Source organism: Protomyctophum bolini (genome assembly GCF_963924005.1).
Source record: "Protomyctophum bolini genome assembly, chromosome: 15".
Lineage (NCBI taxonomy): Eukaryota > Metazoa > Chordata > Actinopteri > Myctophiformes > Myctophidae > Protomyctophum > Protomyctophum bolini.
The window spans coordinates 8626024-8646435 of NC_137876.1; the positions used below are offsets into that span (position 1 = coordinate 8626024).

Here is a 20412-nt window from a genome sequence, read left to right on the forward strand (position 1 = left end):
CGCCTGTGCCGCGTCGCTGCGCGCCCGGTGTGTGTTGGGCTTCATACTTCGTCGCACGGCGGTGACGCGAATGCGACGCCTTTTGCGAGAGCTCGTACGTAGGTCTGCTATCTTCTGGGCGCTACACCGTCGTGCGTCAGTGCATAAATTAAGCTTCTAAGTGTATAGCTCTGTCTGCTTGCCCTTTGCCGTTTCTAATACTGGCATAGAATTCTCGCAAAAATGTCATTAATTAAACAACCCCTTTGATGTTGTTTGAGAACATACACCATTTTCCTGACACCATTCATCAAAGCATTTGACGACACATAACCTAATGGTGTTTGTTGCTTCAAAAGTTCATCAACCACATCTTTCTGCAGCTCTTGCGTTTCATCCTTATCCCATTTTTGGGCGGGAAGCCCTTTTGGTGTTTTAAACATTGTTATAATTTTAGCTATTGAAAAATAGCAGATCTACAAGCTCGTAGCGCGCCACCGAGTGGCGCGCTACGAGCTTGTAGGTCTGCTATTTTAGTAAAATTGAGGATTTAGAAGATTTTTCTTTTAGGCCTAAATGGTTTATAAGGCAGACATTTCCTCAGAGTACACCTGGGGTACTATGAAGACAACTGACCCAGAACCGACAGGAGTGGAATTAAATAGTGTGTTTCTGCCCTACATGCCAGCAGACAGACATGTACTGTAAGTGCAGTAAAGTAAGCAAAGGTTTCCCCAGAGAGAGACATTGCTTTATCCATCCCTCCAGAGATCCATATTTTCATTTAAAAACAGAACTGTTTGGAACAAAAGCTCATTTTCGACATTACAGTATATTGGAGTTATGGTAGAGAAATCTTACTGCAGATGACTTCAGATAAGTAATATTTTGGGGCTTTTCTGTGTGGAACAAAAGCTCTTTATCTACATTACAGTATATTGGAGTTATGGTAGAGAAATCTTACTGCAGATAACTTACAGATAAGTAATATTTTGGGGCTTTTCTGTGTGGAACAAAAGCTCTTTTTCTACATAGTATATTGAGTTGCGACCTGTAGAGTCTAGACATAATTCGGGAGCCTTTCCTCGACCTTGACAATCGGTTGTCACCGACAGTGATGTCATATTAGCAACGTATCGCCTCTATGGAGATGAGTTATGTGTCGTCTGAAGAGGCAGCACATATGGCTTATTTTGAGTTGCAACTGCAAGCCTCCACTTACACTGGAGTGCACGCCTGTGTGCGTCTGTTCGTGTGTATCCATGCGTGTGTTTGATGTAGTAAGTGCATGCTTGCATGTGGCCAATCTGCAGTGAGCACAGACAGGAAGGCAGGAGGTCATCATGGTTTTTACGTTTCTCCAGTTAGTTACCGTCCAAGGTTTTAAACCATTTTGGGCGGGAACCCATGTTGGTGTTAGTTAGCATCATGTTATGCTTTAGCTATTGAAAAATAGCAGATCTACAAGCTCATAGCGCGCCACCGAGTGGCGCGCTACGAGCTTGTAGGTCTGCTATTTTTGAAAAACCGGAGAACGACTGACACAGAAACATAGCTTTTTTCAGAAAACTGTCAGGATGTAGAAGACTTTTTTTTAAAAATCTGATCTCAGGTCAGAATGGATTAATGAAAGGCTGTAATTAACCCCCCCCCCCCCGCACACTCTAATGCTCTGTTTGCTTTCCGTATACTCAACTCCTCATTGTTGTTGAAAAGAGGAAGTGATTTTTAGGACGCTAGTTAACCCATTCTGATCGGGAACCCATTTTGGTGTTCAGCATCATGTTATGCTTTAGCTATTGAAAAATAGCAGATCTACAAGCTCATAGCGCGCCACCGAGTGGCGCGCTACGAGCTTGTAGGTCTGCTATTTTTGAAAAATCAAAGAACGACTGACATTTTTAGAATCTGATCTCAGGTCAGAATGGGTTAATCAGACCAGTGTGTGTCCCAGTGGAAACCTCGTATGAATCTGATCTCAGGTCAGAATGGGTTAATTTGCTTGGAATTAATTGATACATTTAATAAGAATGGATTGATGTGTGGCTCCTGCTCTGCTGAGCGCAGCGCTGTGCCGCTGTGTCACAGTGGATGCCATCGCTCATTCATTATTCACGCTGTGTATTCATCTTTCCACAGTCTTCTTTCCACGGACAATTATATAAAGTATTTAATTTATCTCTCTTTATCTTTCTATGATCTTCCATCTTCCATAAACCCACGGAACCTTTATTTACACCTTGGGACAAAACGGCAAACACATTAACAATAATCCCGCAAAATAGACCATCTACAACTAAGCTCACAATTGCATCGCAATGTGTTGAGCTTGGAGAGCGACTATTTTCAGCGTGGGACACAGTCCTGAGACTAATCAGGCTTCATCACAGAGTAGCTTTGTGATTTATCAGTTGTCCAATGTAAATGAGTTCCTGCTGACAGTGCCCTTGAGTCAAAGCTATCCATATCCTCAAAGGTTTTTTTTTTGTTTTTCAGTTCTCAGTTCTTTTATCACAGGTTGAGAGCGAAACTGCAAAGCAAATCAAAACTGCTGTTGTGAGCAAGCAGTGCATATAGTACTGAATGACTGGTGAATCATTCGGGTGCCTTCCATTGAACCAGGCAGCAACATTAAAACAATTACCCCGGCAACAAAGGCTAATTGCCATGGCAACAGAGGCCCTGTCATTGGGTACCACCCAGAGAGGATCATGCCTCGCTTGTGGACTCCCCTCGCCTCCCCTCACCCCCATATCCACCCACCCTCCAACCCTCATCTAATGTTGCCAAGGAAATATCACACATATAAATATCACCCAGCTTAATGCTTAAGATCTTTTTTTGTTTTTGTTTTTTGCCTTTATTGATAGGGTACAGTAACTAACTACACAGACAGGAAAGGGGGAAAGAGATGGGGAGTGACACGTGGCAAAGGCCGTCGGGCTCGGGAGTCGAACCCGCAGCACGCCGTCCGGCTGGCTTGGCAGCCTATAGGAGCCCAGACGGTTGAGCTAACCGTCTCTGGGCCAAGCAGGTCATTGCTAACTGGTGCATTTATTCCACGCCTTTATCCAAAGCACTTTCAAGGACTGAAGCACCCAACCTCCTCACCGGGAGCAGGTGGATGTTCATTGTCTTGCTCATGGACACGTCAGAGTGCTAAAGTCTAATTTCCTATACTTACAGTGGTGTAATTGTGATTAATGAAAGCCTATTGAAAATTAAGGCCTGATAGAGACATTCTGAATTCTGATAGAGACATTCTGATAGAGACATTCTGATAGAGACATTCTGATAGACATTCTGATAGAGAGTTATGATAGAGACATTCTGATAGAGTTATGTTATAGAGACATCGTGTAACTGATTCTCAAGAAGGTAAATGTGTGCTTTTCGACAGGCGATACCCTGGTGTGATGAAGTATACTCTTATGCTCTATAAGTGCCAATAGACTGAGCAGGGAGGGAGAGCATGCAGATATGAGTGGGGATTGATTTTGATTGATTGATCATTTTATTAGACAATTAGATGCAAACAGTACAGGGTACAGTCAAGCACAGCATTGGTCCTAAAGGACAGCACAGAAGAAAGACCTTGCCGTCTTGTTTCCATTCGGGTCCCATGCATTCATTCACAATGACAACAGTGACAACAAACAATAGGTTTTTCAAACACACTAAATCTATATGTATATGTAGGTAGGAATAGAAATACATTAATAAAACAAAAAAGGGAGGGCGAGGAGGGCATTCCACACTTGAGTGGCAGTGCTGTGAAATGTGAATTTACCCATATTTGTTCTAAAAATGGGTGACACCAGATCATTATTTACACTCCCTCTAGTATTATGGCTGTGGGAGTTGCTCACCTTTTTGAGGTAATCAGTCAAGTAAATGGGCACTGTGGGCATGGACGGCAGAGCTGCATTTACAATCTTGAATGCTAGTCCCATTTTCAGTTGTTTAACTCTGTCCTCAACACTGAGCCAACCTATGCTATCAAATTGTGTTGCACAGAGGTGGGTCATGGGCCCTAATCCTAGTAAAAGTCTGATTAGTTTGTTTTGGGAGGTCTGGAGCTTATTTTTTTGTGACATTGAGATGTTGGAATACCAGGAGGTGCATGCATAGTCAAATAAGGGCTGAATGAGAGCTCCAGCTAGTGTCCTGAGAGCCGTCTTGTTAACAAATGAGGAGATTCTGCCCAAGAATCTTGTTCTTTGATTAACTTTTTTGATCGCTCTTGTTGCCATGCCTTCACCCGTCAGTTTATTGTCCAGGATACAGCCCAGATATGTAACCTCTTCTTTGTTAGCTATTACTATGTCATCAATACTGACCTTAAAATCCTTTACAATTAACCTATTAAGGGAATGAGAGTTTGTTATCTGTAAGCCAAGTTCGGATATTGGTGAGTTCTGAGCTGAGTGCCTCCTCAACCTGAGTTTTGTGTTCTCCCGAAATCAGGAGTGCTGAGTCGTCTGCAAACAGGAACAATTTACAATTACAGGCAGCACTCATGTCGTTAATATATAATAGAAATAATAGCGGCCCTAGTATGCTTCCTTGGGGCACCCCACAGTTCACTGAGAGGGGGGAGGACAAGGTTACATTTATGTCCACCATTTGTTCTCTTCCCTCAAGGTAGGATTTCATCCAGCGTACTGATGTACTGATGGTGCATTGTGGGCGGCTGTGGCTCAGGAGATACAGAAGGTCGTCCAATGATCCATGGGTCGGTGGTTCGGATCCCGGCTCCTCCTGTCCACATGTCGAAGTGTCCTTGGGCAAGACTCAAGACACTGAACTGAACCCTACATTGCCTCCAATGAGTCGGTCGGTGTGAGCTCGCCACCATTGGTGTGTGAATGTGGGAAGTGAGGACGCTGGCGTTGACTGTCGCCGCTTCACCTCCCAATGTATGAATGAATGAACCATTGTAAAGCGCTTTGAGCACTTGGAAAAGCGCTATAAAAATGCAATTCATATGTAACCACCACGTGCGGTCACGGCTGTGCTTGCTAGATATGGGTCTTCCTTTGCAGTATGTTAGACGTGGGTCATTTGACACGGGTCAGAGTCTCGACTCCTTCACCACCTCATCTCGCTATGTCTCTTTCTATGATCTCCATCTTCCATAAGCCCAATTCATTCATACTTTGTTGAATAACGGCGTGGTCATGTGGCAAAAAATAGCCCACCTACAACTTAAGCTCACACGACATGTCGCATCTGCAGCCCGTTCTGAGCATGCTACTTTAGGCGCGTGATGCCATCGTGCAATGGAGCATAAATTGGGCATTACTCTTTCCCTTCTGCCAACCCACTTTTTTGTGTCTGCATGGAGGTTACTGTCCTACCTATAGTTTAGTAAGGCAAAATGCAGCTGGCAGGAGAGCAACTCAACAGCTGTGCATATATATGTAGTACAGACATTATACAAACATAATAGAGCATTGGAAATCTGTTTTTATTATTTTCTGCTTTATTTATGTCATCAAACCAGGCCAGGCCTCTCATAAAGCCCGTCTACTGTGTGTACATGAACAATGCATGCATCTTCTTATTGGCGCATACTGTGAGTTGAATGTGGGGTGGTTGCTCATGAATTTTTAAAGATGCCTTCATGGCATTGCCTGCCTATAGAATATCAGGGCGGAAACGTGCCAGCATGCTGCGGGTTTACAGCTTTGGTGAGTGGGAGTGGGTGCATCTAGGAACCTCAGGAAACACAGCAGTGGGAGTGGGAGTGGGTGTCGTCTAGGAACCTCAGGGAAACACAGCACTGGGAGTGGGTGCATCTAGGAGCCTCAGGAAACACAGCAGTGGGAGTGGGAGTGGGTGTCGTCTAGGAACCTCAGGGAAACACAGCAGTGGGAGTGGGAGTGGGTGCATCTAGGAACCTCAGGGAAACACAGCACTGGGAGTGGGAGTGGGTGCATCTAGGAACCTCAGGAAACACAGCAGTGGGAGTGGGAGTGGGTGTCGTCTAGGAACCTCAGGGAAACACAGCACTGGGAGTGGGTGCATCTAGGAGCCTCAGGAAACACAGCAGTGGGAGTGGGAGTGGGTGTCGTCTAGGAACCTCAGGGAAACACAGCAGTGGGAGTGGGAGTGGGTGCATCTAGGAACCTCAGGGAAACACAGCAGTGGGAGTGGGAGTGGGTGCATCTAGGAACCTCAGGGAAACACAGCAGTGGGAGTGGGAGTGGGTGCGTCTAGGAACCTCGGGAACACAGCACTGGGAGTGGGAGTGGGTGTCGTCTAGGAACCTCAGGGAAACACAGCACTGGGAGTGGGTGCATCTAGGAACCTCAGGAAACACAGCACTGGGAGTGGGAGTGGGTGTCGTCTAGGAACCTCAGGGAAACACAGCACTGGGAGTGGGAGTGGGAGTGGGTCGCAACCTCAGGGAAACACAGCAGTGGGAGTGGGAGTGGGTGCATCTAGGAACCTCAGGGAAACACAGCACTGGGAGTGGGAGTGGGTGCATCTAGGAACCTCAGGGAAACACAGCACTGGGAGTGGGAGTGGGTGTCGTCTAGGAACCTCAGGGAAACACAGCACTGGGAGTGGGAGTGGGTGCATCTAGGAACCTCAGGAAACACAGCACTGGGAGTGGGAGTGGGTGTCGTCTAGGAACCTCAGGGAAACACAGCACTGGGAGTGGGAGTGGGAGTGGGTCGCAACCTCAGGGAAACACAGCAGTGGGAGTGGGAGTGGGTGCATCTAGGAACCTCAGGGAAACACAGCACTGGGAGTGGGAGTGGGTGCATCTAGGAACCTCAGGGAAACACAGCAGTGGGAGTGGGAGTGGGTGTCGTCTAGGAACCTCAGGGAAACACAGCACTGGGAGTGGGAGTGGGTGCATCTAGGAACCTCAGGGAAACACAGCAGTGGGAGTGGGAGTGGGTGTCGTCTAGGAACCTCAGGGAAACACAGCACTGGGAGTGGGTGCATCTAGGAACCTCAGGAAACACAGCAGTGGGAGTGGGAGTGGGTGTCGTCTAGGAACCTCAGGGAAACACAGCACTGGGAGTGGGTGCATCTAGGAGCCTCAGGAAACACAGCAGTGGGAGTGGGAGTGGGTGTCGTCTAGGAACCTCAGGGAAACACAGCAGTGGGAGTGGGAGTGGGTGCATCTAGGAACCTCAGGGAAACACAGCAGTGGGAGTGGGAGTGGGTGCATCTAGGAACCTCAGGGAAACACAGCAGTGGGAGTGGGAGTGGGTGCGTCTAGGAACCTCGGGAACACAGCACTGGGAGTGGGAGTGGGTGTCGTCTAGGAACCTCAGGGAAACACAGCACTGGGAGTGGGTGCATCTAGGAACCTCAGGAAACACAGCACTGGGAGTGGGAGTGGGTGTCGTCTAGGAACCTCAGGGAAACACAGCACTGGGAGTGGGAGTGGGAGTGGGTCGCAACCTCAGGGAAACACAGCAGTGGGAGTGGGAGTGGGTGCATCTAGGAACCTCAGGGAAACACAGCACTGGGAGTGGGAGTGGGTGCATCTAGGAACCTCAGGGAAACACAGCACTGGGAGTGGGAGTGGGTGTCGTCTAGGAACCTCAGGGAAACACAGCACTGGGAGTGGGAGTGGGTGCATCTAGGAACCTCAGGAAACACAGCACTGGGAGTGGGAGTGGGTGTCGTCTAGGAACCTCAGGGAAACACAGCACTGGGAGTGGGAGTGGGAGTGGGTCGCAACCTCAGGGAAACACAGCAGTGGGAGTGGGAGTGGGTGCATCTAGGAACCTCAGGGAAACACAGCACTGGGAGTGGGAGTGGGTGCATCTAGGAACCTCAGGGAAACACAGCAGTGGGAGTGGGAGTGGGTGTCGTCTAGGAACCTCAGGGAAACACAGCACTGGGAGTGGGTGCATCTAGGAACCTCAGGAAACACAGCACTGGGAGTGGGTGCATCTAGGAACCTCAGGAAACACAGCAGTGGGAGTGGGAGTGGGTGTCGTCTAGGAACCTCAGGAAACACAGCAGTGGGAGTGGGAGTGGGTGCATCTAGGAACCTCAGGGAAACACAGCAGTGGGAGTGGGAGTGGGTGCATCTAGGAACCTCAGGAAACACAGCAGTGGGAGTGGGAGTGGGTGCATCTAGGAACCTCAGGGAAACACAGCAGTGGGAGTGGGAGTGGGTGCGTCTAGGAACCTCAGGGAAACACAGCACTGGGAGTGGGAGTGGGTGCATCTAGGAACCTCAGGAAACACAGCACTGGGAGTGGGAGTGGGTGTCGTCTAGGAACCTCAGGGAAACACAGCACTGGGAGTGGGTGCATCTAGGAACCTCAGGAAACACAGCAGTGGGAGTGGGAGTGGGTGCATCTAGGAACCTCAGGGAAACACAGCAGTGGGAGTGGGAGTGGGTGCGTCTCGGAACCTCAGGGAAACACAGCACTGGGAGTGGGAGTGGGTGCATCTAGGAACCTCAGGAAACACAGCACTGGGAGTGGGAGTGGGTGCGTCTAGGAACCCAAATACCAGGTCAGCTGTGTAACATGGGAGCATTCCTCACAGCCGTGTGGTGACCTTGCTTAAATACAGAGCAGGGATGCATTTCTGCATCAACTTTAGCAACCTTTATTTCATTGGAATTGATTCCACGCTTGTCATTTCACTGTTGTGGGACAGCGGTGAAAACACTGCAGATTTCCCTGCATTGTGGTTGAAGAAAACGGAGAGACAATATGTCGCTCATTAATTACCACTTTGAACCTGGCATCATACAATGAAGTACAGTATAGGCTCTTTAATCTGAAGATTAAAGACCATGTAATTGCTAATGTATGTGTTGAAATATTGTGGTCTGGTGTTGTGGTGAAACTTGGCGTTCCTATAATACATACCATGTAGTCCTATACTGAACATTGGTGTGATCCACTCATTGTGTTATTTTAATGTCAGTGATTATTACGATAATGTTCAGCAATAATTGACCTTTTTCAAATGACATGCAGTATTACACACTGTGCTATAATCCACTGTACATCAACTACATAGAGCTACCAGCGTTCCGTTTCTCTGCTTCTCTCTCTCTCTCTCTGTCTCTCTCTCTCTCTCTCTCTCTCTCTCTCTCTCTCTCTGTGTCTCTCTCTCTCTCTCTCTCTCTCTCCCCACCATCCTTAGCTTTCATTGTTTCTCTGTTCTCTTGTTTTGTTTTCACAGCATTGCCAAGCCATCTGGATTTGTCTGATCTGTTTGTCTTTATCTCCGTATCTATCTCCGTGTCCCCACAAAAGCAGACCAAGCACAGTTTAGCTCACACCGATATGTACAGTGTATACAACAAGGATCATGTTGGTCACTCATCCCGCTCTAATCCCGGACTAATTGCTTGATAACAAACAGTCCAGTTACTATACGGTATGCTTCTGTGTGTTCTCGGCACTGTTAACTGTCTTGCACAACTACAGTATGCTGGGCTAGCACTGCAGAACATTGAACATTATGAATAAAAATTACATTTCTGTCTGGCTTTTAGGCGTCATAAACAAACGTTTCACAGGGCAGATATGACGCATATTTAACCCATTTTGACCTGAGATCAGATTCTAAAAATGTCTTCTACATCCTGACAGTTTTCTGAAAAAGCGATGTTTCTATGTCAGTCGATTTTTCAAAAATAGCTAAAGAATAGCATAATGCTTACACCAAACGGGGTTAATTACTTTATACTTAAACATTGATTGTGTAAAGACGATCTACAAGCTCATAACGATGTCTTGTTGCCTTAAATATGATACTTTTGTTTCTCCTTGTCCTGTAACCTGTTCTTAACTGCTGTACTGTCTTTGGCACCTGAATTTCCCCTGTGGGATCAATTTACAATTTACAATTTAGGCATTTAGCAGACGCTCTTAATCCAGAGCGACTTACATTAAGCAAGAACAAAAAGCATGGGAATACATCACATAAAGACATTTATCATGAAACATGCGTAAGCTAAGAAAGTAACAGTGGAATATCTATAATGAAACTATACATATAAGCTATACATCTATACTACTATGCTACACATATGTACTATGACGTGCTATGACTACATACAATGCACTTATGCTGTCTACATAACATGCTATAAGTCTGTATCAAATGCTATCTAAGTCTACAGAATTGCTATCTAAGGGGGTGGGGTAAGTGCTATGGGCCATGATGGAGTCTGAAAAGGTGGGTTTTCAGACTACGGCGGAAGATTGGGAGTGATGCTGCAGTTCTGACTGCAATGGGAAGTGCATTCCACAGTTTTGGAGCCAGAAGGGAGAAGAGTTTGGGACGTGTGGAGCGTTGTCCCGGCGTTTTTAGTGAGGGTACTTCCAGCTTCCCTGCGTTGGCTGATCTGAGTGAGCGGGAGGGTTTGTAGGGTTCGATCATACTTGCAAGATAAGGGGGAGCCATACCTTTGGTTGCTTTGAATGCCAGCATCAGAGTTTTGTATTCTGTGCGGGCAGCGACCGGGAGCCAGTGGAGGGAGCGGAGCAGGGGGGAGACATGTGAGAATTTTGGCTGGTTGAATTTGGATAATAATCCATAATAAAGGTCTTTATCTTGCCAAACTCCATAGGCAGTGTCGATCAATTTACAGTAACAAAACTTTAGCACATCATTAGTGAGGTATATCAAAACAATTCTCCCACTACTGTATATACCCTAAATAAATATTTCCAATTTATATTTTAATATTTAGGCTATATTATATTAGCGCCACGAGCTTGTAGGTCTGCTATTTTTGAAAAATCGAAGAACGACTGACATAGAAACATAGCTTTTTCAGAAAACTGTCGGGATGTAGAAGACATTTTTAGAATCTGATCTCAGGTCAGAATGGGCTAATAGTACATAAGTACAATAACCTAAAAAATTGTAGTACCACAACACACTCACAGTCTCACATTGTTTACTACAGTTGCGTTCCTGTGATGACAATTAACGCAGCAGCAGCAGCTACGTTTCCAGAAGACGTGAGGAGGCGACGCTTCTCCTCTCACCACAAAAACTGAGCCTCATGTGAGCTGGACTATTCTTGTCTGGTTTCTAAAGCTCTAAAACGGTGTTCCAAAGGACAGTGTGAGCCTAAACACATCAACACAGATCACAGACACAGATCATGTCACATTGTGGAACAGAATAAAGTCCTCCGTATAGCACATGACGTGTTGATTGAGCAATGTCGGTATATAAAAAGAAAATAAATAGACGATGAGCCGGTTTTATTCCTGACATCTCGGAGGGAGGAGAGCATCAGCCTAATGGCATGTTAGTCCTGCTCCAGACCACTCCAGAAATAGGGCTTGTTGTTGTTGTAAGGCGATCCACGAGATGGATGGAGCCGTCTCCCCTCCGCCCTCCTCTTGTTTCTCATTGAGACTTTATAGGTTCTCCCGGGTCTCTGAAGTGTCTGTTATGTGTGATTAGGTTATTATCACCATGGCTTGTTTCTCTGTTATGGTTTTACATACAGTAGGAGCTTGTCTTGAGATTGAATGCATACCGTAATCATTTTTGTCTCCACCAGGCCGAAGGCTTACAGTTTCTTTAAATAAATACTTTCTGAAACATGAAAGTAAGGGAAAAATGAATGGGAATTCTCTCGGTCCCATGCGCGTGACCATAAATAGGCATATCGGTCGTATCTGTGGCGGGTTTGTTTATGTTTATGGTTTATGGTCATAGTGATGATGGGTAGTGGTCCATCGGCCGCCCTGCCTGCCTGCCCACCCATTAGCCAATTTTACACAGGCGCCAAGTGTGAATTTGGTTGGATGAACCGTTCTCGAGATATGCAAAGAATTGACAGACAGACAGACAGACAAAGATATTCTGGGAATGTTATAGATAGATTAATTTGTAGACAGCTGTCATGTGCATTGTGCAGGGCTGATCATCTTCCACTGACGATTATGTAATTCGTGGACAACATCTTCGATCACAACCGTGTTCTCTGATCTTGGTATTAGGTGGTTCATGCACATTGATATAGCATTATGTCTCTCTCTGTCAGTGTTTCATTGTGCAGGGAGTAGAGACACATTTTAAGCTTTTTGATTTTAGCTGCTGTGAATTATTATTCGGAACAACAGATAGCAGTGTTTTTATTTATTTGAGTTGATACATACTCAGTTGGCTGAAACATGATTTTGAGGTTCCTCTTTTTTGTGTAATAAGTTTCTTGTCAAAACATCAGCTTTGATTCCTGGTAACAGGAACAACAAACAAACCAAATGTTCTTGAGACTTATTATTACCGGCCACGACAGAGTGCTTGGTATTGTCTTCACTATTGAGTCTGTGTGGGGTTTATTATATTATGTCTGTGCACACACTACAGTGTGGTCCGGAGGAGGGACAACATACAATACAATACAGGCCTCTGCCCGGACGGAATTGAACCGGTCACGGGTACAATACTGTGATTATGTGGTCGGCACTATATCTAGTCAGCTGACGGCTGCCAGTGCGAAGGAGGACACAGACTTTCAAGTTGTGTTTTGATTGCTTTGCGTTACACACAGCAGCTGCTGGATAAGGCCTCACTCACACCTAAGACACACGCAAGACACACTTGTGTCCTGTGTGTTCTGTGTGTCATGGCAGCCTCAATGCATTTCCAATGCTAAAAGGGTTTTAACCTCGGATTCGGGTTCTTGGAAACGCCCCCCAGCCACTGGGTTAGTTTTACTGAGGTTAGGTTTAGGTATAGTTTACTGAGGTTAGGTTTAGGTATAGTTTTACTGCGGTTAAGGTTAGGGTTAGGTTTAGGTATAGTTTTACTGAGGTTAAGGTTAGGGTTAGGTTTAGGTATAGTTTACTGAGGTTAGGTTTAGGTATAGTTTTACTGAGGTTAAGGTTAGGGTTAGGTTTAGGTATAGTTTTACTGAGGTTAGGGTTAGGTTTAGGTATAGTTTTACTGAGGTTAAGGTTAGGGTTAGGTTTAGGTATAGTTTTACTGAGGTTAAGGTTAGGGTTAGGTTTAGGTATAGTTTTACTGAGGTTAGGGTTAGGTTTAGGTATAGTTTTACTGAGGTTAGGGTTAGGTTTAGGTATAGTTTTACTGAGGTTAAGGTTAGGGTTAGGTTTAGGTGTAGGCTGTCGATCACAGCGACTGGCCAGTCACAGCGCACCCTCTACGTCACTCTACTCAACCCGAGGATAAAACCATGGTCGCTTTTCCAATGGGAGTCACATGGTTTGAAGACACAACCTTGTTGCATGGGGGGCTTTCCCAGTCTTCTCCCTCTATAATTTATTTGTCCTGCCTTTTGTACTGTGGCTTAATTGGTGTACTTTACTGAAGTAAACAAATATCTTTTCATTACTAAAACATTTTCCCTTACCTCATAAAGTCCCTAGAAATGATTTATGTGTATCCAAACTAGGAACTGGTGGGGATCTTATTGGAAGTAAATACATCTTCAATCCCATGCAATTAGGTTGTGCGTTATAGCATTGAGGATGTGTGTGTGATTACTGTACCTCATGCGCCAAGTCGCCAACATGAGGTTATTAGCCATAGGGTCAAATTTGATTGAATCATTCATTTCTTTTGGAGGTAGTTTTGATATTGATGCCAGAAGCGACATACGTAGTCACATGTTGACATTGTTGAGGCTTCCTTTTTTAACCCATTCTGACCGGGAACCCATTGTGGTGTTAGCATCATGTTATGCTTTAGCTATTGAAAAACAGCAGATCTACAAGCTCATAGCGCGCCACCGAGTGGCGCGCTACGAGCTTGTAGGTCTGCTATTTTTGAAAATTCGAAGAACGACTGACATTTTTTAGAATCTGATCTCAGGTCAGAATGGGGTTAATCAGACCTGTGTGTGTCCAGTGGAAACCTCGTATGAATCTGATCTCAGGTCAGAATTGGTTAATGTTCAAAGCAAGCAAAACCATGCTGAAACAATCAACTGTTCCTTTCTGGTGCGGTAAGTAAGAGGATAGTACTGTAAGTGAAAACATGGTGAATACATTCAGTTATGAGATGATATAACACAGTCATAGACCAATATTAATAATGTAGACATACATCACCAGAAATTATACATATTATTGAATCTGGCATCTAAGAATCGATATTCAATTTTTTTAAAACATTGTCCATCACATATAGTGACGAAATGTTTTATAGGTTTGTGCTAGCGAGCAACAACATAACATTTAACCCATTTTGGGCGAACCCCTTTTGGTGTCATTATGTTATGCTTTAGCTATTGAAAAATAGCAGGTCTGCTATTTTTGAAAAATCGAAAACTGTCAGGATGTAGAAGACATGCATTTTTTTAATCTGATCTCAGGTCAAAATGGGTTAAACACATACAAGAGTCACAAGACATATACCATTGTATCAGGCAGTCCATGACAATTCCCGTCCCCAACAGACACTGTGACTGTAAGTCATTTTAATTGAGCAAAAGAATGGTGCAAGGAACTGGAAGTGCTACAGAATATAAACTAAAGATTTACTTTTCTTCCAAGAACATTGTACGTCGGCAACGAAAGGAAGTTGTTTGTTAACGTGGAGATGAAAGCTCTGTGTCAGGAATAGACACTATTAGTCTCGCGTTACCAGACTGTTGCCTCCGCCATTTCCAAACGCTTCAACCATACAGTCTGGGCCAACGGAAGGGCTTTCATGATGAGTATACTATAAAGTGGAAGTGGAGCCTCCTCGCCACCTCTGTTTCGTCTTCACAGTCGCGCACATTTATCCTAATATAAATAGAAAACATCTAAGCATATAATAGCTTGTTGCTTAGCAGGAAAGGAAATAAAAAAAATAAGCTCTAAAGAGATTTTTACATATATTTTCGTGAACGGAAAGGGCAGCCTCCGTTACTCGGCTCACGGGGGCTATAGGTCCAGACTCTATATAGCATTCGGAGATTGTGGAACAGTTGTCTGTTGTCTATACGCGAGACTAAGACACTATAGAAAGAGTGAAAGTCAAATCCAGTCTAAAAGCTTTTTGAGAGGACGGCGAGGAAACCAGAGAGTACTGTAGGGGTGATGACAGGGGATCATTTGAGAGAGAAGGGAAGCCGCTTAAGTTGAGACTGAGCCATGCAGAACCTCAGAGTCCTGCGGAGTCTGAGGACGGTGTCACGCTGTCTTCCTCCTGCAGGGGAGCAGCTTGGAGGACAGGAGAGACACAGAGAGAGAGGTCACATGTTGTCATTTAAATGTTACTGGTGATGTCCTCAGGCACAAGCCTCCTACTAATTGAATAGACGAGCGATTCATCTCAGCTGTACACATCATGTACTGTATAGCTAAATCATCTCAGTTATCCTGCTGCCGTCAGTGTCGCTGCATCATCCTTCTTTTATTGATATCGGGTTGTGAAGATGGCATATTTTATTGTTACACACGTAAAAAACGCCACCATTCACATTGCAGACTTTTGAGCTATACACACGAGACATCCATAACATATCGGTCTCAATTTAGTTTACATACAGTAATCCATTTTGGGCGGGAACCCCTTTTGGTGTTGGCATTGTGTTATGCTTTAGCTATTGAAAAATAGCAGATCTACAACCTCATAGCGGTCAGCTATTTTTGAAAAATCGAAGAACGACTGACATAGAAAACTGTCATTTTAAAACAGATTTTTTTTTAATCTGATCATAGGTCAAAATGGGTTAACACACGCAGCATTGTTTTCTTTCATTGACAGACTGGCCTATATATATATAGACACATACACATACACATACACATACACATACACATACACATACACATACACATACACATACACAATTACACATACACATACACATACACACACACACACACACACACACACACACACACACACAGTCACACACACACACACACACACACACACACACACACACACACACACACACACACACACACACACACACACACACACACAGTGAGCTGATGAACTACTGTGTTCCTCACACACCACTTGGCTGTCAAAGTGAACTGTATCCGTCTGGATGACAGACTGTCTGCATCCCTGAGGTGCTGAAGGTGAACATTAGATAAGCGTTTAGCTACAGTAATTCACAGGTTGCACGACGATAAGGCTTAACCTCAAGAATAGATGAACTCTGCACTGACTGGACCGGACCAGTGGTTCTCAAAGTGGGGTCTGGGGACCCCCCATGGGGTCCTCGTGGGGGTTCCAGGGGGTCCCCAGCCAAATGTGTTAACCCATTCAGGCCTGACGTCGAAATTAAATTAAAAAAAAGTTTTCTAAATCATGACAATTTCCGGAAAGATTTGAGGCACATTTTAACGATTTTTCAAAAATAGCAGACCTACAAGGCAAGGCGCGCTACGAGCTTGTAGATCTGCTATTTTTCTAATAGCTAAAGTTTAACGGAACGCTTAAAACACCAAAAGGGGTTCCCGCCCAGAATGGGTTTAATACAACATCACAATCATTTTAACCACTTTATCCTTATTCAAAAACAGCAGACGTACAAGCTCGCTTGTACATCTATTTGTGAAACAATTACAGATGTAGCACAAAGTATTTTCAAATGTGAGTCCGAGGCCAAATACAATACCAATTCGGCGGTCCTTGACATGAAAACGTTTTGAGAACTACTGGACTAAACTATACAGTAACTATTTTACTGCAAGGGAAGGATGGTCACAGAGTCATACACATACTGTAACACACAGAAGCGCTTGCTATGCCTCCCGTGTCCATAACTTCAGGACATATGTAAATGCTTCATAACCAAAAGTCCATTCAGTAATTTTTATGTATTTATGTATACTGGCTGCCAGTGTGCCAAACGCAAATTTCCATTTTATGTTAAATGTAATTGACAATATCTTTATCTAAATATAGTCTAATTATAGTATATATATATATATATATATATATATATATATATATATATATATATATATATACATATACTCAGCCAATGAGCACTTAACAGTATACTGACTTATAATCACATATAAATGCATTATAACAGTGATTATAATGCAATGTGTTTTAATATTGTTATAAATCATGATTATTTATGAGTTATTATAATTATACAGTGTTATAACTGCATATAACACTATATCATTATAGTTATAGGAACTCATAAATATTGTTAATATTCTACATGAGTCAGACATGGTATACGCATAGCAATTGTTACCAGACTATTTATAGAGCCTTTGAGCCTGTGTGTGCTATGCTTATAATAATTCTGTTTTTGAATGTGATAATTGAATGGGCAAATTTAGCTTGTCCTTGTTTAAGGAAATGAATTCCTTGCCAGTAGATGTGTGTGTGTGTGTGTGTGCGTGCGTGCGTGCGTGCGTGCGTGCGTGCGTGCGTGCGTCTCAAGTCTTCTCGTTTACTTTGAGTGAGACTCCTGCTGGCGATAAGCCTGGTGATTAAACACTTGTGTTTTTAACTCACCGTGTCATTACCCAGCATCCCCAACACACCCTTCTACCAAAATGCTTGTGAACATTTATGGACGTGCCATTCTGGTGCCAGTACAGTATTGCCACAGTAAAGGGCAAGGAGGCAACGGGGAATTTTCTGTGGCTTGGTTTTTTGAGGTTGAGGTTTTACTCTGCCTGTTTATAGGCTGCTCCTCCCTCTCCTCGGGGCGTACTACAACAAGCTGTCAGATAACTACTGCAGTAACATTATTATTCCTATAGTTTTAACTGAGGAAAGGTGTGGCTCTCCGGTACGCCATACGCTAACCAGCTGACTTTATCATAGGTTAATTCACAGGCCTTTATATTGATGCCATGCATTGGAAATTGGCTCTTTTTGCGAATCATCGTACAACAATGTAAAGGACTTCGATTCAGACAGAGTGTTGCACATTCACCTGTATTCATGAAATACACCGCATGAGTCCACATAATTATGCAACATTACTAATTTCCCCCCGTGGGGTAATAAAGGTATATATCTAACATACAGTATCTGTCTCGATATTTGAAGCAACCAAGTACTGCACGTCTTTAGGATACATCCATAGTTAGCCGCAGTACATTGTCATGTGTAACCTCTCAAATGTTCACCAAGTTCAGTCATTTCCAACCTATTCACCATGGGTTCTTTTCTGCTAACTTGCAAATAATTTTCAACCTGACATCCATATTAACTCCATCGTTGGTTTCTCCCCCTCCTCCATCTCTCTCTCTGCCTCCAGTGAACAGAGTATCTGCCAGGCGCGAGCCTCGGTCATGGTCTACGACGACGCCAGTAAGAAGTGGGTGCCCATCAAGCCTGGCCAGCAGGGCTTCAGTCGCATCAACATCTATCACAACACTGCCAACAACACCTTCAGAGTGGTGGGCGTCAAACTGCAGGATCAGCAGGTGAGACCTTCTCACATGCCCTTTGAAACAACTGTACAGTGAGGATAGAGGGTATGCGCGTGACATCATCATCATTAGTTATGAGGGAACACGCTCACTGAGTGGCAAAAAATGTTTCTATGTCAGTCGTTCTTCGATTTTTCAAAAATAGCAGACCTACAAGCTCGTAGCGCGCCACTCGGTGGTGCGCTATGTAGCTTCAATAGCTGTTCTAAAGGTGTGAGTCGGGCCTACGGCCTCACTCACACCTTTACAACAGACTGATGTACAGTATGCTTGTTGTATGAGATGTATAGCTGATGCAAGCTCGCAATGCATTTCCAATGGGAGTCACATGGTTTGACACAACATTTGTGTTGTATGAGGGGGTGGGGGGGGCAGTCGAAACACAAATGTTGTGTCAAACCATGTGACTTCCATTGGAAATGCATTGGGGCAAGACGTATCACACCCTTTTGTATACATCTAGCATCAATGTTGTATGCTAGATCGAAAGGTGTGAGTGAGGCCTAAACGGACAGAGTAGTTCTCCATAGCAGTATTGATGAAAAAAGTAATATAATTGAGTACCTTTTCCACCTGTGCTTCCACCAACGCCCTGCAGGTGGTGATCAACTACTCTATAGTGAAAGGTCTGAAGTACAACCAGGCCACCCCGACCTTCCACCAGTGGCGTGACGCTCGCCAGGTCTATGGGTTGAACTTTGCCAGTAAGGAGGAGGCCACCACCTTCTCCAACGCCATGCTGTTCGCCCTCAACGTCCTCAGCTCACCCGACAGTGGAGGTATGCTTGCTTCCTGGCGCTCATTTGTCTGTCGGTCACGTTGGCTTTAAGCTCGTTTCAAATCAAAGATTTGCAACGAGACAATAGGGCTGTCACAATTAAAATTTTAAGTTGACGATTAATTGTCACACAGATAATTGCGATTAACGATTTTGGCATTGAACATTGGAACATATGAATAAAGAATACATTTCTCTTTGCCTGCATAAAACATTGCACAGGAAAGATATGACAAATAACTGAAATATACAAAGAAATTACATAAAAATAAACAAACAAAAGAAAGGCTGATCTACAAGATTCATAAGCTACAAAGCATCATAAGCTTGCAGATCTGCTATTTCAGATTTATTTTTAACGTATGAAAACTTTTCAAAATGGAAACGATTAGGATGATTGTGACATTGTATCTCAAATAATTGCGATTAGACGATTATGTAATCATTGTGACAGTCCTACGACAAAACAAATTTAAACCCGGTTTATAACTGGTTTAAAGCCCTTAATAAGTGTGCTTAATAAGTGTGCTTATAAGTGATCAGTATAAAGTTGTGAAATGCACTTTCCCTTACCTGTCTAGTAGGTAGGTAAGGATATATATGTTGCAGCCAAAAACAGAAATATACATGTAGAATATACAAAACAAATTGATTAAAATGTATTTGCGAATTAAGATATATATAATATGCATACAGTAATGCAGCAGAGAAATCTATAAATTAGCGATCAAGTATATATATATATTGTACATATACAGTAATGTAAATAGGTTTTCAATGTAATGGGTCCCGGGACCTGGGGGTGGTCTTTTAGATGGGTCCCAGGGACATTTTATGAGTTCTACTTCAACTACGTTAAGAGTACAGTGCTGAGTACAGTATTGCATCCCAGGACCCCCTAAGGGTGACATGATTGCTTCCCTATTTGCATCACTGCATATACATGTAGTGTAACTAGCAGTCAATACTGACTGCTAGTTACAGTACACTACATGTATACTGGTTGTTTTCTCTGAGTAAATTGCATAACTCTGATCATGTATTTATCCTGTGCTCATTTAGCATGGTATATTTGTGCATTAGTTAATCTCTTGGAAGTGATAGCAGCTCTTTTTACGTGGTATGGCTGTATGTTAATCTTCTGGAAGGAAGTAACACCATAGAAGGTATTTTTTACACGGTATGATGTACGTTAGTTAATCTCTTGGATGAAAGAGATGGAATCTCTTTTTAGACAGTATGGTACTATGGTTCTGCGTTAGTTAATCTCTTGGATGAAAGAGATGGAATCTCTTTTTAGACAGTATG

At 43.9% G+C, this 20412-nt stretch overlaps 1 protein-coding gene across 3 annotated transcripts in view; it reads left to right on the forward strand.

The window, feature by feature from the left end:
* evla (Enah/Vasp-like a) overlaps nt 1–20412 on the forward strand; it is a 58424-nt gene that overhangs the window by 20523 nt on the left and 17489 nt on the right. For all 3 annotated transcript variants that reach the window (XM_080784069.1, XM_080784067.1, XM_080784068.1), the window contains exons 2-3: nt 18152–18320; nt 18925–19105. In XM_080784069.1, coding sequence (XP_080640195.1) covers nt 18152–18320; nt 18925–19105 — 350 coding nt within the window. The remainder of the gene's footprint in view (nt 1–18151; nt 18321–18924; nt 19106–20412) is intronic.